Source organism: Homalodisca vitripennis, chromosome 4, assembly GCF_021130785.1.
Source record: "Homalodisca vitripennis isolate AUS2020 chromosome 4, UT_GWSS_2.1, whole genome shotgun sequence".
In the NCBI taxonomy this organism is placed as follows: Eukaryota; Metazoa; Arthropoda; class Insecta; order Hemiptera; family Cicadellidae; genus Homalodisca; species Homalodisca vitripennis.
Window position 1 is genome coordinate 76,613,817 of NC_060210.1, and position 25,494 is coordinate 76,639,310.

General features: G+C 30.5%; 1 protein-coding gene across 3 annotated transcripts in view; it reads right to left on the reverse strand.

Annotated features, from left to right (window-relative positions):
- Positions 1-21,063: 21,063 nt before the first annotated feature.
- The window catches only part of LOC124359554 (NFX1-type zinc finger-containing protein 1-like), a 138,019-nt gene continuing 133,588 nt past the window's right edge, over positions 21,064-25,494 (reverse strand). For all 3 annotated transcript variants that reach the window (XM_046812398.1, XM_046812401.1, XM_046812399.1), the window contains exon 17: positions 21,064-21,755. In XM_046812398.1, the coding sequence (XP_046668354.1) occupies positions 21,750-21,755 (6 nt within the window). In that variant the 3' untranslated portion in view covers positions 21,064-21,749. The remainder of the gene's footprint in view (positions 21,756-25,494) is intronic.

Here is a 25,494-nt window from a genome sequence, read left to right on the forward strand (position 1 = left end):
ATTTGGTACACATATAGTAAATACTGAACTCTTTCGACTTAACTTATCCATAAGGGTGAAATCATCCCCTATTTCTTAATATTCATAAAAAAATTAAAAAAATTATCAGAAAAATCTGAAACTTCAAAAACAAGTGAGTTCAACTTAAAATTTCATGAAAATAACAAAATTTTCAAAATCTACCCCAATCATCCCTTATCTTTAAACTCTTATATCTCGAGAACTATTGGAGCTTTTTTGATGAAATTTGGTATATAGGATCAGTAAATATTAAAGTATTTTTTTAAATCATCACTTCCGGTTCAACCCTTAAGATGACCTTGGAATAGCTTTTTCCTAATATCATCCCTATTTTTCAAAGTTTTTTAATGCAATTTAAAATGTATACTTTTATCAATGTCTTTAACAACTCTGTAAAGTTTTAAAATTATCTGATGAATAATAGTGAAAATAACACGATTTTTACTGAATTTCTCTAATATCGTTCTTAATCACATCATAGGCTAAAAATTTCTCAGAAACCACAACAACATAACAAATGCGTTTGTAACAGCATTTTGAAAATCCATATTGATAATTATATCGTTCTTTGAACCAGAAATATTTGTCAAACTCTTTGTTGTATCAATGACATAAATAGGTCTATTCGCTAAAAATTCTTTAGGATTGTAATACATTTCCTTATTATTACAGTAAACTTTCTTAAAATCTTGATACATCTGATACATGATTCTGAAAAGACCTCCTGAAATGTTTAAATTTTGTAATTCATCTGGATAATAAGAACCGTTCAATTTTACTCTGATATTTTTTACATTCAAACTATCAAACTTTGAAGGATTTTTTCTTGATTATTCTGTCTATCTGTTTGAAAACCTATAATAACGAACTTGGGATTGAAGATATTTCTATAAATATTTGTAATATCGAACGAATAAGTTGTTCCGGAAATACCTTTTTGTTCAATACATTGCCAATCTAGAAAATTAAACACAATGTTTTGACTTTTTGTAATTTCATCAATCAACCTAATTTTACTCGTGGTTTTATAATCAATCATTGGAACTCTAATAAAAAAAATCTGTAATTGTTATTTTTCCATCAACAGGCATAACATTTCCAGTTGCAGTCTTCAGAATTACATCATCGTCTTCTGCTCTTATAAAACTTAGATAAAATCCTCCTTTATAGATCGGAATAGTAACATTTTCAAAAAATCCTAATCCAAAATGAGATAAATTTCCAGCTGCTTCAAAAACACCAAATTTAAAATCTGATTCAAAGCCATTAGAAGTTTGAGAAATAACATCACTTTTTGAATACGAAATAGTTCCTTTAATTGTGCTTAATTGGCCACAGTTTTCGACTTCTATCAATTTATTGTGTTTTCTTACTTCAATCTTAGAAAATAAAAACGGTATAAAATTATCGATTAATCTAACATTATCAGTTCCAAGATATGCTTGAGCATCTTGTTTTGTTAAAGTTCCAGAAATATAAAACTGGAAGTTAGACGAGCAAAAATTATCTCCAAAATCAATATTAAACTCAGTTCTTTTATTCAGTTCATTCAAATGTTGTTTACTAATTGGATAGAAATGTTTAAACTCCGCCCTTTCAATATCACTAGCATACTTTCTGTAGTCCGCCATTTATATAGAAAAAATTTCAAGATTTTTTTACGAAAATTTTAATCATGTATAAGTCGATAAGAAAAGATTTTAGTCATTTTTTAATGATCTACTTCGTCATATTCAGGTTTCTCTTCCTTAAATTTTGCGATCTCGGTCACATATTTCAATAAAATTTGCACAGGATAGTAACCGCTATCTATAATATTGTTCCAATCAACTGTATCTTTATTTTCATCCAAAAACTTTATACTCAAGTGTTGATAGAGACAAAGAACAGACATATGATCTTTTAATTGATAATGTATATTTTCTTGAATGAACTCTGATGATAAAGTTTGATATTTAGCAATGTTATACCAATTCAATTTGTTTACGTATACTCTCATTGTATCTTCGGATAATTCATATTTTTGAGAAATATCATCCCAATGTTCTTTTTTCAAATCTCTTTCGTGTTGCATTATAAAAAGATCGAAAGCACTGTAATGTCCCGCCATCTCTATTTATTAAGAAAAAATTTCAAAATCAAGTTTTTATAAATTGGCTCTTTTTAGTGTTACATGCAGCACATTTTCCAGATATTCTCTTAACTCCATTGATGTTTGCATAGTATTTTATATCATTTGTTGCAGTTTTTTCTTTACATCTCACACAGTATATGAGCGCCATTTATATAAGGAAAATTAGTCATCATAGCCGCCTAATCCATTAAATCTGTTATCAATATTTTCAAAAGTTTTATTAACATCTTGTTTAAAAGTATTAAAGTTTTCTTCTAGTTTATTTACTTTATTGAGATATAAAGAGTATCGATCATCTATTCTTTTAAGTAATTCATTATTATGTGTTACTTTCTCATTGAAACGTGAACAAAAATTTTCCAAAAAGTTTACTTTCTCATTAAAAAAATTTTCCAGAATTTCACTAAATGCTTCACTAACATTATTTTTATATGTATTAAAGTCTTGCGCAAGTTTTATAACTTTTTCATTAATTTCACCAACATCGTCTACTGATCTTTTACTTCTTTCTTCAAGTTTTTCATAGACTTCCATTGTAAAATCTTTAACATGTTGTTTATGGTTCTCATAATTTTGGTTCAGTTCATCAAACATTTTAATATGATCTTCGAATTGAATCATTACAACAACATCAAACGGATAAATTCCCTTACTAACGCTGCTAAGTCTTTTTCCTTTAAAATCTAAGGCATTTTTAACATTCGGATCATGTAAATCAACAATATCGATGTTTTCTGATAATTTTAGAGGTTTTAAAATTTGTTCTTTAACAACAACATCATGTTTGTCAATACCAGGTCGAACACCGACAATTCTTTTTTTATTAGCCAAATTAACATAATTCTTTTCAACTTTGATCGCTTCAGTAATTTTATCAGCTTTTTCGATATGAGACATTAAATTGGTAAATCATTTTTTTACACCATCATCAACTTCTTTTTCCAATGTTTTTATTTTATCAGCAACTTCATTTGAACTCATGAAATTTGCAAGTTTGTTATCATATTCTGCTTTAAAATCTTCAATTTCGACAGCAAACATATCTGAATCTGGAAGGTTTTGTAATAAATTTTCTAACTTGTTATCAAACTCATTTCTCAAACTATCAAAATTCAAACTATTATCTACATTTTGAATACTTTCTGTTTTAATTTGTGTTCCAAATACGTCAAAAATATTTTGTGAATCCATATTTATTAAGTAATAATTTGTTAACAACTTCTTTAAAATCTTTACCATCACTCAGTTCATTCAAAACAAAAACACATAAATGACCACAAATTGGGGGATCTTTATAATCTTGAATCTGAGAATCATTGTAGTAGACGCTTGATTTTTTCAAATATTGGATCAATTCTCTCGGTGGTTTGTCCTCAATTCTTCCATACGAATAAAAATAAAACGCAATCTTATCATTTTTATAATAGCAAATCCAATGCGTTCCACTTCCCATTATCGAGTCTAAATTCACAATTCCACACTCAAATTTCTTAACTTTTTCAGGTAATGTATCTCTCATGAAGATTCCTCTAAAATGTTTAATATTTTTGCAGATTTCTTCCAATTCCCCGAATGTTAATGGTTTAAATTTTTTTTTCAATGTTTGATTTCACGTAATTCAAAGTTTTTTCATCTAATCCAGATCCTGTAACATCTTCCAACTCTTTATCTAACCAATTTAAGATGTTTCGAACAATAGGAATCACGTCTTTTTTAACGATTGGAGCAGCTTTATGAACATAAGGAACAACATTTTTAACAACTGGAATATTTTCTCCAAAATCTAATAAATCTTTCAAAAGTCCACCATTTTTAAGTTCTTTCAACTGATTATAAGAAAATTCTATTCTGACGCCTTTATCGTTTTTCTTGTGTTTTTCGAGTTTATTGTATTGTCTATTTGTTAAAAATATCTTATCTTCGCCATATTTTAGTTGATCTATTTTAAATTGAATACTAACGGGTATTTTCTTCTTAAAAGCGGATTTTATTTTTTCTTTCTGGTTTTTGCTGAAATTTACGTTCACCTCCATTTATATAGTTAAAATTTCAAGTTCTCTTCGATTCCCATTCCTAGTTTTCTCTTCAAAAACATTGCTCCAGCTGTTTTTCAAATCTTTCACCTAAACTAGCATCTTTTGATAAAAATCTATCCATTGCTTTATCTTGCAAAACTTTATCTGCTATATGTCTGGAATTTGTGTCTCTATGTTTTGCATAAAAAATATCGTGTTCCATAGCAGCTTGATCTAATTTATTTATACCAGAATCTCCTCTTTTTAGTCTTTTTTCGAGTTTTGTGCCAGGCCCCAGATACTGATAAGTTGGTACGTGTAATTCAAAAGGTAAATTGTTGATAAAATCATTCAAAAGTCCACTACCTTCAATCATAGATGAACTTACTGCCGGCAAAATTCGTTTTAAATATTTAATTCCATCAGGTTTTTCAATCATTTCATCAAGTTTGTTCGAAATAAAATCTTTAATCGCTTTCTTTTCATTCAAAAAATTGTTGTTTCCAGCCTTTTCTTGAGTATAAATATAATTAATAATTCCATCAAGTTTTGTCAAATCGTCGATATATCTGTACTCAATCTTATTATCACTGTATTTTCTTACACCTGATCCTTCGATTCGTTTTTCCCAAATTGGTTTAATTAATTTCATATATTTTTTACTTCTACTTGACTTAGGTTTTTTAGTGGATGGATCATTATTTTTGTAAATTGAGTCAGATTCCCATAAAATTTCTGTATACTTTTTCAAATCTTCTTCAGAATATAAATTATCTTTTGGAGCGTCATTGTCTATTAATAATCTCCATAAACCTTGAGTTCCTTCATATGTTTTTTCATTAATAATGATATCATTATGCTCAAAATTAACGGGCAAATTTCCAATCATAAAACTTTTCTTTTTTCTATCCCAATACAAACAATTTATATACAATTAATAAATCCTTTGCTCTAGGAAGGAATTTTTTACCAATTTCACCAATTATTATATCCGTTGTTCCAGGACTTATTGGTTCAACTACGGTAGAGTCTTCAATGATTTGAGGTCTAAATGGTGTAGAAGATGGTAGTTTTGGTAATTCAAACTCTTCTACTTCAGATTCTGGAATCGAAATATCAGCAAATTGTCGTACAACTGGAACCAAATTATAAAATTATAGCTTTGACTTTCTCAATTCATATTCATAAAACTTTCTGGTTATTTCTTCATTATTTAAATCTTTTATACTATAAGTTACAGGATCTATGTTATTAATTTGATAAATCACAAAGATTTCTCTTGACCAATTGTTCTTATATTTGTTTGAAAATGTTTGTTTTTTACTAACAATTCTTACATGATCATTGACTTTAAATTTAGTTTTCGTGTGAATTTCTGGTGGAAAATACTTGAAAACGGTCTCTAATAACTCCTTTTCTGCATCCTTATCTACGTCTTTGGGCTTCATTTTGATCGTGCTGTGAACTGTATCGTTATAATTGTTTACGATTTTTTGAAGAATATCGATCCATTTAAAGTTTTTATTAATCTCAAAAATTACTTTCATTCTCTCATTTTGAGTTCTGTTATATCTCTCTACAATACTTGATTTCTCTTCGTTTTCAGTATGATAAATCTTAATGTTGTATTTTCTCAAAACTTCGTTAAATTCTTTATTTTTAAACTCTAAACCCTTATCTGTATGAAGTAGGTTTGGAGGTTTGTGATTGATCCTTATGGCATCTTTTACTATATCTTTGAAAGCTTTTGAAACATCCTTGCGGTTTTTTCTTTTGATAGCTCTTGACCAAGCATATTTTGAGAAAGTATCAATAACATTTAACATATACTTAAATCCATCATTTTGATCTGAATAGTTAGACATTATAACTAAATCTGCTGCCCATAAATCGTCAATTCCTAACGTTATAATTTTTCTCTTTTTAAACTTTTTTCGTACTGGTGCATGAATTTCTCTAGCTTCAATTTCTATCTCTTCTTTATTCTTCAATTCTTTCTTTACTTGTTTTTCATAAGGATTCTTTATAAATTTACTCTTATTTGTCTTACATTTTGAACATTTTGCTGCAATTCTATACAATCCGTTTTGAGTTTGAACAATTTTAGAATCTATATTTTTCGTTTTTTTCTTACATTTGTGGCAGTGAATTAAATCATCTTCCATTTATATATCAAAGTTTCCAACTTTGTTTAACTCTTCTAAAATATCTGTTTTAATTTCGCCTTTATATCCATACGGTACTGTATCGATCTTATTTTCTAGGACAATTCTCTTATCATCTTTAGCGTTCAGTGCTAACTTATTTTATAGTAACAGTGTACAACTCATGTTTATAGCTTTTGATTACTGTCATCTCCCTAAATTCTTCTTTATCTTCGAACAAACATCTCTTCAAGTTTTCGATATTTATTGTTTTATTTACAACGCTTCTCTTAATTCCTTTGCATCTTACTGGATTTTTGTCTAGATACTTGTATGAGTACATTTTCGATCTCAAACCACAAAATTCTTCTAAAACTTCGCTATTTAACTCATCTTTGAATTTCCCTATTACCTTCTTATTTTTAGTAGTGAAACATTCGTGATCTTTTGGATAATCGCTCGTATCAAAGTCATCTATATTTTCTTTAATAATTTTAAAAGGATCTCGTTTCAATTCTAGGAAATAACTGTCTGTATCCATGTAACACAGATTCAAATCTGGGTCAAACTTCTTTAATTTATCGTAATAAAACTCGTACATTAACAATTTTGATAGGTCAAGAACTGAAAATCCAATATAGATCGGTTTGTTGAATTTAACCTTTTGTTTGTACATGTGACTCGCTATACAGTTGTCGTCAAAGATATTGAAACATTTGAAGTTCGTTTTCTTGGCCTGTTTCATTGAAAATTCTTCATTTCCTAGTTTGATATCACATCTATTTCGCACATTTTCCATAGATTTTCCAAAAACAGAGTTGTTCATGAGCTTATAAAAATCTTTCTCAAAGTCACTTGTAGCTTTGGTTCTCATGTTTGTGTTAAAATCAATGTACTTTTTCATAAAAGGCTTCTGATCGAATGCAATAACCCTATTCACATGTTTCAACACCATCCCTTGTTCGAGGTAAAATTTCAAATTTCTTGAATGAACAACGTATTCAGTTTTATCCAGTAAAGTTGTGCAAAGTTTGTTTTTATAATGTTCGGGAGCAAGAGGTAAGTCCTTGTGATGTTCATGTAAATTTGTTGGATATCCTAGATCAACTTCGAGAATATAGCCATAATCTTCGTCGCCAGTGAGTTCCAAAATTGTTTCTTGCCACTCTTCTTTTGTATATGTTTTAGGATTCATCCACTTGATATCACTAAACGGAAGTTTTTGCATAAGACCATAACCATAAAGGTTGTTTGCATCGACATAAAGTAAATAGTTTTCGGGCTTTGTCTTATCGAAATCTTTCAAATATTTGTTATTTGCTTTAACATATCGTTTAATACATTGAGAAATGCCTCCACGAATGCCTTTTTCAATCATTAAATACATATCGTAATCGTGTATCAGTTGAAGCTCGATTTTCGTTGATTTTAACATAGCATCCCAAGCAAGACTTGGAGCAGTTAGATAATGTGCTGGATCTAGTTTGTAACAATTTAGACAAATGTTTCTGAAGTTTTCGAATATATCAGCGAGCAATAGTACATCTTGGATATTGTACAAATCAGAGTAATTTCCAAGATTTTTATCTTTTAATTTGTTCCAAACGCTCAAGTAGTGTTGAAAATCTTTCACAGATATGCTCTCATCTGTCAAAAGTGAATAGAAATCTTCAATTTTCAGCTCTTCTGTGTAATCAAGTTTTTCAATACTATCGATAAATTCGTAAGGAAATATGCCTTTTCCAGATAGAATTTTAAAGATTTCTTCTTCGTCATTTGGTTGTCTTTCTAGAATTGCGTTCAATATTCTTCCATCTTGTATAAAATGATTTGTATGTTTGAAGTCTTCTTTCTTGAGGTTTTTAGCTAACTTTTCAATAGATGACGCCATGAATCTAAATGTGTCTACGAAAGAAAACTTGATAAATTTTCTAGGTTTATCATTATCAAACTCATAGCTATATCCAGAATTTACAGAATAATTTATATATTTTTCATCTGTGTTTGCGATCAAATCAACATTTCCATATTGTTTAGCCATCTCTTTTATGTACAAATGAGTATCGTAATTTGACATATTATGACAGAAAACTGGAATATTTTGTGGAAATTTCAAATTCAGATTACAACATGAATGAGCTGCGCCTCGAAATTTACCTGTTAAATGACAATGATCTCTTACTTTTAATCTTTTTTCACCATCAAAACCTTCTGTTTCACAGATATGACAAACGTTTGAATTTTGATACAAAATTTCTTCTTCTTCAGTTAGTTTCGTAGGCTTCATGTTCCTTGAATTATATTTTTTAGCTATGTATTTCGATAATTTATTAAGCTCTTCAAACAATTTTGCAGGAACATTAGGCAAATCGTCTTCATTTTTGGCTCGATAACATATCGGTTTATACGTGCGATTGGTCACATTCGACACTAAATATAGAGTAAAACCATAAGGAATGTGCTTCTGAATCTTGGTTGTAGTCGATCTTTGTGGATGAAATGATTTATTAGCCCAATAGAACATTACAATGTTATAAGGCTCGTCAAGAAATAATAACACTAAATACTAAATAACAATTAAAAAAATACTAACTACAACACAAGTAACATATAGCTAATACTAGGTGGTATGATATTTCACATCTTAATTATTTTCTGGTGAATTCGGACGAAAATCGTCAAAAGTATAAATTTCAGTTTGAAGCATGTATTCTTTAATAGTTTTTTTGAAAGCCTTTAATGTAGGAATCTCTCTCCATGCTAAAGGTAATTTGTTAAAAAAATGCTGACTATTGTAAGAGAAAGATGTTTTAAAATGGGTTGTTCTGTGTATAGGAACAGGTAGAGAATAACTATTACGTGTTGTGTAGTTATGATGGGAGATAAAGGGATTGGACTGTATTCTTTTATATGTTTGAGTTAAAACTTCCATTATGTAAATACTTCTTACTGTTAAAATTTGAAGATTAAAAAAATGTCCTCTACATGATTGATTAAATTTCATAGAATTCGGATTGCTCTCTTTTGAGTTTTGAAAACCTGTTCAATAAATGGTGAACTTCCCCAGGAAACAATTCCATATCTCAACACAGATTCGAAATAGCCAAAATAAATAGTTTTTGCTGTTCTTAAGTCAGTCAAGTCTCTAATTTTACGAATAGCATAACATGCTGAATTTAGTTTCCCATTTAACTGACTGATGTGATTTTCCCATCTAAGATTGTCATCTAAAGTAACACCAAGAAATTTACAATTTTTTGTAGAAGTAAGTTTACTTTGGTAAAAAGTTATTTCAAGTTGTTCTCTAAAGTTTCTAATAAAGTGAAAATTAAGTATGGATGTTTTGGAAATATTTAAGGATAGTTTGTTAGCTTTAAGCCAGTTAAAAATCAAACTAATGTTATCATATAATTTTTGAGATAGTTCAGTTTTATTGTCAGATTTAATCAAACTAGTGGTGTCATCAGCAAAGAGAATTAATTTGTCACATAAATTGAACTGCTTGGGTAAGTCATTTATAAAAATTAAAAATAGTATTGGACCTAAAACTGACCCTTGGGGTACGCCTGCCTCCAAATAGCGGGCAGGAGATAGATATTTATGGACAGAACCAGCACTGTTTTGAACTATCTCTACTACCTGGCTGCGATCCCTCAGAAAGCTACTAAACCAATTGAGAGCAACTCCTCTGATGCCATAATACTCCAATTTATTTAACAAAATTTCATGGTCTACACAGTCAAAAGCCTTCTGGAGGTCACAGAACAGGCCACAGGTCGACTGTCCCTGGTCCAAGGCAGTTAGCACATAATCAGTTAAACTTATGATAGCATCTGAAGTTGACAAATTAGATTGAAAACCAAATTGATTTTTATTTATTATTAAGAATGATTTTAAAAAATTTTCAAGCCGTAATTTTACAATAGTTTCTAATAATTTTGAAAAAACTGAAAGAACTGAAATAGGTCTGTAATTTTCTGCAAGATTTGAATTATTGTTTTTAAATATTGGAGTTACTCTGGCTACCTTGAGACATTCAGGGAAGACTCCGTGAGTCAGGGAGCTATTCACCAAAGACCAAAGAGGTTTTGACAGGATGTGGATGTGTTCCTTCAATATCCTTGGAGGTATTCCATCCAGGCCTGGTGACTTACTTGATTTAAATTTACTTATAACTTCAATTATCTCTTTTTCACAAACAGGATAGAGATAAAATGAACCATTAACAAATGGATTTGGCAAAAAATTTTGTGGATCGTAATGCCTTGAATTCAGCAAGTCAAGTTGGTTTGAGATAATATGAGGTACACTTGTGAAGTGCCTGTTAAATGCTATTGCAACATCCATTGGCTCAGTAATATCTTGTCCATTAACAATTAGATTAATGTTTTTTACAGAAGCGAATGATTTAGTCTCTGAATTAATGATATTCCAGGTTGTTCTTGGAATATTTTTAGAGGATTGTATTTTATTTACTAGGGGTTCTCTTTTTGCATAAAGGACTATTTTCTTATGATGTTTAAGGTAAGTTTTATATTCTTTCCAGCTATTTTCTGTGTTTATTGACTTGGCTCTGGCAAACAGCTCCCTTGACAGGACAGCACTTGCCCTAACCACATCAGTTACCCAGGAATATGGACTTGACTTAAGTTTTGTTATTGTTTTTAATGGGAATGCTAATTCATAATATAATATCAGCTTATCAACAAATTTTGAGAAATTTGCATCAACCGATTCACCAGAAATCACATCAAACCAGTCCTCCTTTTGCAGAAAGTCGTGAAACATTCTATGACCCTGCTCAGAAAATATACTATGTGTAATTATTTTACTATTTTCATTTTTTAGTAATAAATTATTGACATTTATTTTCAAAATTTGAGAAAAATTATGATCTGAAAAGCCAGAGTGAAGGTTAAGACTTGATAGCAGATTCTGAGGTATGTTACTAACAATATTATCTAAACAAGATTCAACATTTTTGGTAACTCTAGTAGGTTCATTTATAAAATATCTAAAATTATAACATTTTAAAATATTCTTAAAAGCTAAAGACTCTGAGTTATGGTTTAATAAATTAACGTTAAAATCACCTAAGACAACTAAGTACTTTTTCTCTTTCAAAGCTAATTCAAATAACAATTGCAACTTGGAAATGAATATATGAATATCGGAGTCTGGTGTTCTGTAACAACTAACAGTTAAAATATTTAATTTATTAGAATTAGTTGAAATTAACTCTATAGAGGAACATTCAAAAACAAAGTCTTCACTAAATTTACAAATATCATTACGTTCAATAAATTGTATATGATTTTTTACAAGAAGACAAGTACCTCCCCGTGTCAAACTAATTCTACAATAAATTGAGGCTACAACGTAATTTTTTATCTGAAAATATTTTAAGTTTTTTGCTGACAACCAATGTTCACTTATAGCAATTATATCTACATTTACATCATGACTCAGATACTCCAGCTGTATAACTTTATTTAGGATACTTTGAGCATTTTGGTGTAATAAGGTTAAGGTTTTTATATTATTAATATTTGTTTTTTGTGAATCTATACGGTTCTTACAGGTTAAAGAAGTATTGTTTTGTGAATGTGATATACAGGCTAGGTTACTGTTAATATTTTCTTGCGCTGGATGTTTTTTGGTTTATTTATGCATTTTGCAGAGTTCTCATTAGGTGTTGATGCATGGATGTTATGTAGAATAATGTCAGCTGATGGATCGTTAGTTGCCACATGAAGTGTGAGGGGTTTATTGATTAAAAAAGTGGAGTTGTTTTCCGGTGAAGGAGCTTTGCTTTTACTACATGTTTGTCCTGGTGTATGGATGTCTTTTTGTACAATTGTGGGTTTTTTCACCTTTAAAGACTGATGAATTAGTTCGGCTAAGAAATGTTTACCTGATTTGTTTAAGTGTAGTCCAAATTTAGTATAATGTGTAAGATGTAGTGAACTCATGTCAATAAAATTACATAATTTTACATTACTAGCAGCCTCCTCAATCTTTACATTTACTTTTCTTATACTCTCATTGAGAGCAGGCTGATCTAATCTATGAGGGATACCGATTATTGACATGTTAGTATTGAGAGTTATATTAGAAAATGTATTAAAATTAACTACACTAGCACTAGTGGAGTCTGTGATGTCGTTTGTCCCAGCGAGTAAGATAGCATGATCATTAAAGGTAAAACTCCTAGTCAAGTCCTGCAGGTTGTTGGCTACGTAGTTAAAAGGGGCTCCCGAACTGCTGACTACCGTTACCTCGTAACCGCTGCCTAGTTTGGCTTCGAGAATCGGTGCAAGGTCCCGGCCATGACTGTCCGCAGCAAGCAAAATTTTCCTCTTTGTTATTTTTTCTTTGGCTGGATTACTCTGCTGTGTTTTTCTAGTCGGTGTGATCTTTGTTTTGTTTTTAGATCTACTGGAGTTTAAAGGTAAAGTTCCGATCACACTACAAACTTCCTCTGGATCATCAATGCGACCCTCAAGCACTTGAAAAGAGTTTCTCAATGGCAGTGTAAATGTTTTAAGTTTTTTTGTCTTTATCAAAGTTTTCTTTTTCATTTTTTCAGGCAAACATGTTTGGAGATTGTGAGTAGGAGAAACTGCTGGTATTTTTATTTAATAAATTCATTATTTCTTCTTCTTTTTGAAGGACTAACATTTCTAGGTTATTGTTATGAATCTTGAGTTGTTTTATTTCTTCATTGGCTGCTATTAAGTCTTTATTTAAGGTGTCTACAACTAAGTTAAGAGTTTCAAGTGTTTCTCTAGTAGTTTTATTTATAAATTCACTATCTTCGTCATCATTACCTTCATCAGATTTAGTTTCCAATACTTTGGATATACCACAGATATCAGATAGATTGTTATTTTTATTATTGGTGCACATATAACAGCTCCAGTTTGATTTGGATTCTGCAATAATTTTAAATTGAGAGTAATTTATGTCTGTACATTGCAAGTGATACCACTGTAGACACTGACCAGAACATTGTATAGATGGTTTTGATTTTAATAGTTTTTTTGAACAGTTTCCACAATTATAATTATAAGACTTCTGCTTTCTTTTCATTTTTTTATTTTTTTTTTATTTATAAAATAGGCCTAAGAATGAAATAAATAGTAAAATATGGAAGAATTTGTAAAAGAGTATGAAAAATATATTAATATTTCAATTAAGAGAGGATAATTTAACTAAATTTTGACATAAAAAGTATAAAGTTATGATGCAGTTTTGAACCTGGAACCTTCAGATTCAAAGTCTGTCACACAACCCATTGAGCCATCCAACAGATATAAAAATATAAGTCAAACTAGAAATGATAGTTTATTGTAGATGAAGGTAGATTAGGTTGTCAGAGATAAGTCAGTCACTGTCCAAAGGTCAGCTATCCTTGATAAGAAGGGTAGACCTTCCTTATCTATGTATAATTTAATTATGCCAGATCCAACAAAGTTATTAAAATGTTTTGGAAATTTTCACACTTATAATAAATATAGTGATAAACTTACTACCATTTATCTATAGTACTTAAAAAACTACACAATTTTATATAAAAATTTATTTTAAAAATCACTTTGAAACCACTTAAATAGAGAACTTTGTGGAGCTAAATAACTGGTGTCCTGCCTCCATCTCAATCTATTCCTAGTCATGCAGGATTGTTCTTGCATGTCGGAATTTTTTCTAATATGCTCTCAAAATCCATATAAATAAAGTACGGATGGCTAAACTTCTTTTGATAATTAGTAAATTTAGTTGTTTGACCTGAAAACGGCATAATTGGCTTACAAACTTCATGTTGCTTGCAAATTTCTAAATGATATGTTAAATCTCCAGATTTGTAGAAATGGCTTAAACATCTTCTACATAGAAAATTTTTATGTCCATGTTTGGATGTTTGAGAACTCACTAACCTACTTAAATCGGTTATCAAAACAAAATGAGATTTGTCTTCTTGTTTTACATACAGTAGATCAATATTTAATTCTGCATCATATTTTTCAGAAATTTGTAACGGAACAACCTTAATACTTTCATCAAAACTGTAGACATTGATAGACATTTTTGGATATTTGTACTTGGAATTGTAACTTCGTTTCTCAAATAACTGTATATCTTTCAAAGACATTGGATACTCAAAGCCCGAAAATATCTCGTCATTTACAAATTTTTCATATTGCTTTGATCTTTCAACATGAGTCTCGGGTTTTTCAATAGCGCATCGGATAGAATAAATAAAGCAATAGTCATCTTTATTTTTTATATTTATACAAGCTTTCTTATCTTTGATTTTCTTTGGTAAATCAATATATAATCCGGCATTCATCATTTCGTGTTTGTTAAGGCTCAAAACTAGTTGTATGCAGCTTTTAAATGTCCATCCAGAACCTCTATTTGGATGATTTGTCTGTTCTCGATGTGTTAATTTATTAAATTGCTTAGTAATAAAGTCATTTACGTCAAAGATTTCATCTGCTTTTATAGTAAAGTACATTGGGCACGTTGCTGCGGATCCCCTCGTTTGCAGCGCCAATTTGTCGCGAGATCTGCCCGTCGTAGTTGTGTCAATTTGCTGTGTCTGTATTTTTTAGTGTTGTTGACAGCCCCATGTAGTTGTGCGCTCTTTTTGTTACCAGTCCCACGTTGCTGTACCATTTTGCTCCGGATGGTGGGTTGGTCGCCATCTTGCTCAAAATCTGCCCAAAGCTAGCTGCGTTCCCTTGGTACTGCTTGAAACTCTGCCACCTTCCAGATAAACAAATTGCTGTCCCAATCCTCTCCCAATCACTACTCAAAATGTGCTCCCTCTCATTGGTGATGTAAATTACTTCGTGTTAGCTAACTCATACTACTCCAACTTAATACTAAATTACTATTAAATTTGAATGTCTGTTGGTGTTGTCACCAACAACAAGTCTATGTCTATCTCAGGTTTTAAATAGGTATTGAGTAGTGGTTAAAAAATTTAATATCACTCCATTAAAGTTTCCTATCACACTTTTTTATAAATGGGATACTCAAAGAAAAGTCAAACCAAGTGACCTTGATGTTAATTTTATTCCATATTACACTGTCCATACATATATAATTCCACTCACCTTGCTTTGATAATTTAAGAGTCTAACATAATATCCCATCCTTCATTAAAATTTCAATACACCATATTTACAGTTCCCTATTAATTTCACCACTACTATCTCAGGAGAATCACACAACCTCCTTGCTTCAAGTCTGGAAAGAGAAGACGGAATCTCCGTATAAAACTACACATACCGACTCCAAAACAATACTCATCCCCTCTCCCGTTCAAAATCAGCGTCTTCACGAATAAATATAATTTGATTCTTTTCTTATAATTGTCGAAATTTATCATTGTTTACTATAATTAATTCAATTTAAGTCTTTCTATTTTCTTTTTATTATTTTTTCAAACCTTTTTATTTAAATTTTTTAGCAACATGTGCTTTATGACGTCATCAATATACAAGTCATTTATCCCACAATTGGCTTTTTCTTTTCTGCGTAATTCTATTTTAGTACTTTTGTAAAACACGAATTTTGGTTATGTTTACTTCATTTTAATTAATCAAATCTTTTTCCCGTTATAAAGTTTAATATACTTTTCTTCGTTATTAATTAAATAAATCTCAATTCCGACAACATGTGATTCACTGACCGTCACAGTCTGCGATTCACTGACGTACACAGGTCTGCCAATTCCCCGCGAATATTCAAATGTCGTAATTTGACCTGTTACACAACCCCCAAATATAAATTGATCACATATTTGTTATCAATTTATAATTTCTCCTCCAATTAAATCTTTTAAATTTTTGTTCAATTAAGCTATTATTTAAATTTCTTGATAATTTTGTTAACACCTATAAAAGTATTCATTTAAAAGAAAGTAAAAATATCAAAGCAAAGCAAATGCCTACAATCTCCATATTACACAAATTACAATGTATATTAGGACAATTACACAAATTACAGTGTACATGATAAAATCAATTACACAAATTACAATTAATATTAATATAATTACACAAATTAGAGTGTACATATAAATCAATTACACAAATTTCAATGAATATAATTAACTATACAATATATCAATGAATATATATATATAAGAACAGTATTAAAGTTTTAAATATTTTTTAAACTGAATACATGTAACCTCATACACGTTTTGAATATAATGTTTAACGTGTCCATTTGACATAATATAATGTTCAATACAAGTTAACACTATTAGATTATACACTCACAAGTTATGATAATACACAAATTTACCTTGTAAAAATCCTAAACATATTCTTACTGATAAACAATATTGTAATATCCTTATATTGTCATCTCCTACTTGGAAACATATTAACACACGCTATATACTATATTACATTATCCTTGTTACATCTTATTCTAAATATTTATACAACCTTATACTAATCTGAACAAGTTATTGTCATCTCCTATCATTCTCAAACTCTACTCTCTCCCTATTATACGTGTCCCTATTGTAGTATGAGCCTACTCTAGTTAAATTATTTCCTCTAATATTCCCTCTAACTTGTGTCTCTCTATAAGGTGTATCTCTAGGTCCTAAATTCTTGTATTGATTTACATTTTTATTAAGTGTTGTCGTTTCATTTCTCATATCAAATGATCTTTCATAACTTCTATATGTGTCACTATTCAGTATATTAAGGGTTGATTCAACAGGTTTTCTAGATCTTCTGATCTTTCAACATTTTGGGCTGCAGCAATTGCACTACTTATGGTTCTTAGGAACATGTTGCTTATTATTATGCTAGGAATGTTCCCATGTCAATTCTAGTTTCTAAATACTGGCTTTTATTATAAAATTCCAATACATAGGTTACTAGAATTATCAAATCAAACCCTATATGTACCGTTACCCATTAGTTCTTTTTTCAAATTTTTTCTGTTCTCATCTATGGACCAATATTTCCCTTTAAAAACTCCTATAAAAATGTTCAAAGTTTTTCCAATTATTTATGTGCTGTCGTCCCCACTTTCCTGCTTTAATTTTTCATATATTTTAACCCTGCCAATTCCCCGCGAATATTCAAATGTCGTAATTTGACGTGTTACAATGTTTGAGTTTCACCGTTCACTAAAGTTCTTTCGTATTCACATTCCAAAGAGAGATATCCTTTCATATTTTTAACATTTTCTTGAAATTTCTCGATTAAAACTTTTAATTTCTGGCCGCATAATTGAAAGATATTTGTAAATTGACGTTCAAGTTTGTTAAAAATGTATTGCTTGAAAAGACCGTGTATTAAGGAAAAATAAAACTTCTACATCAATGATATTTTTAGGTTTTTTCATTAAGAGTTTCACCTAATTCCTCGATGATTTCTGACTTAGTTTTTTATCGTTTGTTTCAATGGAAAGTTTTTCAGCGATTGAATGAATTTTTTTCGTTATTAAATAGATTTAAGTCTTTCTTTTCAACTTTGAAATTTCTCTTTAATATCCCTTAATTTCTCAATATTAAACATCTTTTCGTGATCGATAATTTGGTTTTCTTTAGCCCATTGTCTTAAATAATTTAGCTCCTTTTCATAAATTTCTTTATTTTTGGCATGTATTTTGGGAGTCATAATGTCGAATCATAGTTTTTTCTTAAAATTTCTTTTTTGCAGAACGGACATGATATTTTATCGCGCTCCATTTATATTTAAAAAATTTGAGTGTGTCAAGTTTCACTAATTTAGTAAAATATCTTTTTATTAAGGAAAAGTTATCAACTTTTAAGCTTAAAGTTGGCAATAATTTGAGATAATTCAGTAGATTTTCAGGATTTTTTCAAAAAAACTCTAATACTAATGTGTAGGGACCTTAAAAAACCTTGATTTTAACCCTAAAACTGTAATTTTGACTCCACATTGAATTTGATTTGACTAGACAGCTCAAGAAAGTAGAAGCAAACAGCTATAGATTAGGTAATTTTTCATTCGTGGTTTACAGATTCGTTTATTGTCCTTTAAACAGTATTTTCCATTACTGTTTGATTTTACAGATTCGTTTTATTGTCCTTTAAACAGTATTTTCCATTGACTTTACTGTTGGCTCCAAAAGTGGTCTAGAAACGGCATATTCATATCTACTATAGCCCATTAATCTTTTTCGTGCGAAGAATTTTTAAAATTCTACTATTTTTTAAACTATTACATCATATTATTTCCCCTACCATAATTTTCAATTTACCTCACTGATACCCATCATCCTTTTTCTAACATTATGTACATGATATTTATTAGCACTTTTACCGTATCATGAAATTACAATCACTTACAGTAAAAAAAATTCTTCCGGTCTCACAGACCTGAGGGAGGTTTTTTTGCTGTTTTTGAGGGCTATTCTTGTTTTTTAGTTCAGATTTAAACACAAAATATATTTACAATTATTCCCTGTTGATAACAAAACTACAATTAATATTTTAAAAATTTTTATAATTGCAAAAGATTATAAAATTTAATAATTTGGGGAATTTAGGATGGAAAATAATATTCTAGAATACTGGTATAGTATAAAGCTGTATTTACAAGTATCAGAAATACACATACATTTTTACCAAAGCAATTAAAACTTAAAAAAGGCATAAGTACATACAAAAAAAGTATCCACAGATTTTAGATATTCTGAACACATGAAATGCACAACTTTCTGCTGCACTCCAACCAGATGGATTGTCCGCATTTGATACATTTGTAATTTCTTTCCTTAGCAGCTGGGCACTTGGAACATGTCTTCCGTTTTTCCAGTTTGTCACTAGGAACACATTCATTAGGATTTGCAGCTTCTGTTTCTCCAACGTATTCCGTGATGACGCGTCTAATGTCTCTTGGAAAATTTTGAATTTCTAAGCGTCTTGTCATCTGAGGCTTTATAAGTTTTAAGGTCAGACGTTTTATGAATTCAAATCTTGTAATGAGTGGATTGTATAAGGCTCTTGCTCTTGCAGTAGGCCCGGGTAATGGTTCCCTCAAAATGTTATGTTGAGGTGTTCTGCGCTGATTGGGTGGCTCCTTTCTGCACCATACGCTACCATCTTTCACCCAAAAAAGTCATCTTCAGATTCCTGAACCAAATAATTTTCGACACTACAGTGGATGTCATCTTCATCTTCCAGTTGGAGTTCATCAACAGTAACACTTTGATTTAGTTCGTTATCAGACACTACAAAGTTTGGATCTTCATCCGAATCGTCAACAGGTTCATCGTAACTATCATCCCCTTCAACGTTATGTACGAGTTGTAAAAGTCGATCGTTAATTCTTCCATTGTTCACTCTTAAAATTTCCGAGTCACTCATGATTATAACAAGTTATAATAAAACATAAAAACTAATATATACAAACACGTAATAACTATTCACACCTTAACCGTATCACCCAGTCTGACAGACCGGTAGAATAGTTACAGTAACCGTATCGTCCGGTACAGTAGACCGTAGCGCTCACAAAATAACTGGACTGATTCAAGGTCAAACGCCCTAGACAAACTAAAACCAATCAAAAACGGCTCAGGAGAGACCGGTTGACAGCTACTGAGCGTGGAGGGGGCAACCGAACACCAGTAGTGCCAATTTCAGAAACATGAAATTCACCCCCGGTCTCACAGACCGGTGATACGGTAAAAGTGTTAATCTGTCTACAATCTTCAGCTGTTTGGATTTACTTTTAATTATTTATTTACCTATTGTTTTAAGCCAATATCCTACCTTTTGTTAATGTTAATCAGTTAATAATTTATGTACCAATTTTTAGTAATTGTTGGTACAAATTTGTTATTTGTAACATATTTATATAATTTTTAAAACTATGCTATCAATTTTGGTTGCTATATCTTATCAACTTATTAGTTTTTGTTGATTATGATCTAGATTCTTCTTATTTGTTCTTACTTTAGTCTTATTGTTGTTATTTATTGACCATTTTATACACATAAATCAGTTATTTGATTGAATGGTTAGGGATTTATTACACTAATTCAGAATGAATTAAAATTTTCTTCTTGCTGAAATTTATTATGACTTTGCAGTTGAGATGCAAATTTGACCTTGTCATTAATTGTAAGAATCTACGACAATTAAATAATATCATTCATTAATTAATAATTGGACTTTGATGTTTATGTGCACGCCATTGCCAACCAAATATTTGCTCTCAACCAAAATTTTTTCATTTCCAGACCAAATTACTACTTCCTGAAAATCTTATTACTCTACCACATCTTATAAATTTAGTACTTCTAACTTTCAGTTAATACTTTAATCTGTAAATAATACTATTTTTTTACATTGGAGCATTAATTAAATCTCTTCTGAGGACTAGGATCGTTAAGAGGATTGTTACTGCCATAAAAAGTCATTAAAGTTGTTACCTTAAAATATTTTAAAAGTTTAATTTGAAAACTGGTTTGCTGTGATTAGGTTAAATTGACTACACTGCCATTTTCCCTTCCATTTTCCATTTATCAATGTATGTTAGATATACAAACTGACATTTAAAAAATTTAGATTAAACCAATGTGAATATTGTAATGGCAATATTAATTGTTTTTTTGGAATAAAATCATTTCAATATTATTTTATTTAAATGACACTACATTAAGCACCTCAATCATGTTTGTAAACATTAAAAAATAAAAATCAAACACAGGTTTATAATAAGTAAAGAAAGCATAAAAATTAATACAAAATAACTTTTATTATAAACCAAGAACAAAGGTGTACAACAACAATATGGATAACATTTAAAAAATATTTTGTTATAAGAAGAACTGTACTATCCTTACACAAAGCACTGCACAAAGGCAAATACATAATTAAAAAATCAAAATATTATATTTATTATAAACTACTAATGTACTTGCTTAATTGTAATAAATGAAATTACTAAACTAAAATTTGTCATACTTAATAAATTGTATTGTATCTCAAAACTGTAATCCATTCATTAAAAAGTAATTTATTCTTATAGGAACAGTTTTTTATATTACCAACGACCGCGTTGGTTGCGGCGTATTCTACCTTGTCCTCTAAATCTTGTCCGACGGAAATTTGTCACAGGAATCGGCCCCGAAAGGTTACGATTCCTGAGTTCCTGCAGCCTTTTCTCATTCTCCTCCTGCTGATTCTGCTCCACTTCCTCATTTCGAATTCCATGCACTATCAATTTCCTTTTTCTCTCTTCTACTTCCAAACATATAAGGCATGAGTCTCCACCTTCATTCACGTACAAGTGTTGATTATCGCACTGGAACCAATTCTTGGTCGCTTCTCGAGTCTTCAGGGTGGAAGATAATCTCTTAACTGGATTTAGATTGTATGTCCTTAATAAAGTCAAGTCGTTCTCCCAAGTATATGCAGCAATGTCATACCTTGTAACAAAAAGAGAGACTATCAAGTTACTGGTTACACATTTCACATCGCTATAATAGGTTTGGTTTCTTGCAATTTGTTTACAGAAAATATGTAATTTCTCCTTAAACAACAATATATGAGAAAAAAATATTTTGTTCATGTTAAGAGCTAGATGGAAGATAACTGGAAGTTTAAGTATTGTATTGAATTTATACTTTACAAATAGATGGTATCATCCTTTCGACCCTACCTGTGTACCACATTGAAAGGTATCTGAAGCAACTTCAGTTATAATCTATGTTTTAGTTATACTCCATTATAAAAAATGTGTGCATGTGTATGTGAGCGTATGTGTGTGCATGTGAATGTATGTGTGCATGAGTGTATGCGCATATGTGTGTCAATTACATATATATGTAAAGGAAGGCTTGTTTTTAATTCTATCGATATGTCTAATTTTTGTTTTGTTTTCTGTGCATGTCTATATAATGCATACTAAATCAATTATTATAATAATGTATATTTGTGTGTGTGGGTATTGTATTTGCATATTCCTCTTTTTTTGAACAGACGACACTTACTTTAAATTTAAACCATTGTATAGAATTGTATAATATACAACAAATTAGTAATTTTTTCTTAATCAGGAATGCTATGACAGCCTAAAAATATTTCATTGTAATATCCGAAGTTATTGTAAAAATTTTAACGAACTTTTAGTATATCTGAATGATATTCCACGCTTGGACATATTTGTTCTGACTGAATGTTGGTTAAGAGAGGGTGAGGTTTTGGAACAAGGCCAATCCTTAAAAGTTTGTGGTCCAAATCTAGAAAATGCATGTTTCTTACATGGTCAGTTGTCCATGGTATGTTCACAAGCCGAAAACCATCTGCTTTATTTGTTCTTGCGCCTGATAACAAGACGAAAATTGTTGTGTATCACATGGTGCTTTACTGAAGAGTACACTCTTCCTGCCATTCCCATGTATTTTATTGTACTGATATAATACAAAATTTAACTGAATAATTTTGTATTCATTTTAGAATCCTAAATCTGCCCATTCATTGACTGTTAGAACAAAGTTCGCTGTGTCCGATAGTATTAAAAATATTTATATCAATATATATTTATATACAGGGTGTATATTATGTCTGGAAACACCAAATATATCCTTTAATAATTTAAATATAAATTTGAAACCTCTTACAATCGTGATAGAGATTGGGCATCTACTTTTTGGAACAATGTTTTGTTATGTCACACCAAGGGGGGACGTCCTGCCGAGGGTATCGTGATATTCTTAATGGAAGCCTATACCTTGTAGATACATAATTTTAAAGGTAATAGCTTACTGAAATTGAATGCCACAAACCACATCTCAAAGGAATTATTCTATCAGAAATAGAGCATTTTTAGTATTGAAAAATTTACTGATGTTCAACAATGTAATTTTAACATGGTTCTTGCCACAAAATGTGTTACACTAATTTTTTAGCATTTTTTAAATGTTCAATTAAAATTAAAATAAACAATTTATTTTTAAGCTGGTTTCATTAGTACAAATTTACCAGTTTTTATTACAATGAATAAAACTTATGAGTCACTTTCTCTGATTACTTATGAATCTGTACTTGATGTTTTCCAGTCAGCAGGAAGGTTTAAAGAGACAAAGGTCACTAGCCTATGAGAAACATTATTGTGTTATTAATCATCTGGTCTACAGGTTTCAGTTTGTTTAGCATGGAGCTTTTCACTAGACAGGTCTAAGCTTGGGAATTACAAATGGACAAAGGTCATATCATTTCCTGTCGAGTTAATCAGTGTCTCTGAAGCATTGCTGTCAACAAGTTATCTAATTACAGTAGTTCAGTTTTTATTTGGCATTTTAATGGAATTGTCTGAAAGAGAACGAATTACTCTGTTGATGATGCGAGGATATGGCGATCGTCAAAGATTCTTATCGGGGAAGTTTGTAATTTGTTTAATGACACTTTCCCAGAAAGGAATCCCCATAAGTGTTTCAACAATATCAAAAACTATTGAGCGTTTTGAAATGACAGGGAGTGTACGTAATCGGCCCAAAGTCGGGTAGGATACAATCTGCAACAGATGAAGAACATGCTACTAGATGTTTTGCAAACATTTATTGAAGACCCACATAGATCGCTCAGAAAAGCTGCACAGCAACATGATATGCACCCTATGTCTGTGAGTTAAGATTTTGAAAATTAATAAATACAAACCATTTAAAGTTCATTTAGTCCAACAGTTAAGTGAGGATGATTACGACAGAAGAGTTGAGTTTTGTGAACTTGTGATGCGCAAATGTGATGACAATAGAGATTTTCTGACCAACATACTATTTTCTGATGAGGCAACTTTTTTTCCTAAATGGCAATGTTAACAGGCACAATTGCCGTTACTGGGCTAGTGAAAACCCACATTGGATTACTGAGTCCCATTCACAGCAACCACAAAAACTGAACGTATGGTGTGGAATTTTAGGTAACAAAATTGTTGGACCCTTTTTCATCAATGGAAATTTAAATGCCGAACTTTACTACAATATGCTCCAAAATGAAATAATTCCCAGCTATTCAAATTGCATCAGGAGAATACTTTGATAATGTATGGTTTTCAAGCAGGATGGTGCTCCACCCCATTATGGGATACAGGTAAGAGAGTATTTGGATTTAAGGTTTCCTCATAAATGGATTGGCCGAAGAGGAGAAATCGAATGGCCTCCAAGATCTCCAGATTTGTCACCAATCGATTATTTCCTATGGGGTCATTTAAAAATCCAATGTTTATAGAAGAAAGCCTCATAATTTGGAAGACCTAAGAAACAGGATTATAGAGGAGATTGCTTTGATAACTGAAGAAATGTTAGGCAACTCTGTCGAATCATTTTACACAAGATTGGCTCATTGTCAAAACCGTAGAAGGAACACAGTTCGAACAATTGCTTTGACACCAAATGCAGGTAAAACATTTGTTTTGTAAGACTTTTCTAACAGCATACATTATTTTTTATTTGTAATAAGAAATCAATAACATAAGTATTTCCATAATTGTACTGAAATAAAAACTGGCAAATTTGTGCTAATAGAACCAGCTTAAAATGAAATTTTTGTTTTTATTTAATTGAACATTTAAAAAAAAATGCTTAAAAAAATTAGTGTAACACATTTTGTGGCAAGAACCATGTTAAAATTACATTGTTGAACATCAGTAAATTTTCAATACTAAAAATGCTCTATTTTCTGATAGAATAATTCCTTTGAGATGCGGTTTGTGGCATTCAATTCAGTAAGCTATTACCTTTAAAATTATGTATCACAAGGTATAGGCTTCCATTAAGAATATTCACGATACCCTCGGCAGGACGTCCCACGTTGGTGTTACATAACAAAACATTGTTCCAAAAAGTAGATGCCCAATCTCCATCACGATTGTAAGAGGTTTAAAATTTATATTTAAATTATTAAAGGATATATTTGGGTGTTTCCAGACATAATATACACCCTGTATACACATATATTGCAATCATCAACAGATTTCTCAATTCAATGGGTAGTCCCCCTCATCAAGATATTCACACTTACAATTATACCCACTTACATTCAAATACAGCACTTTCAAATATCCCAGTGGCTCATAATGAATTCATCACCAGAGTAAAATGCATTGGACACCAAAAGGAGTTTGAGACAGGTTGATTTTTTTATACTTTCAGGAAGTTTATTGGTTAG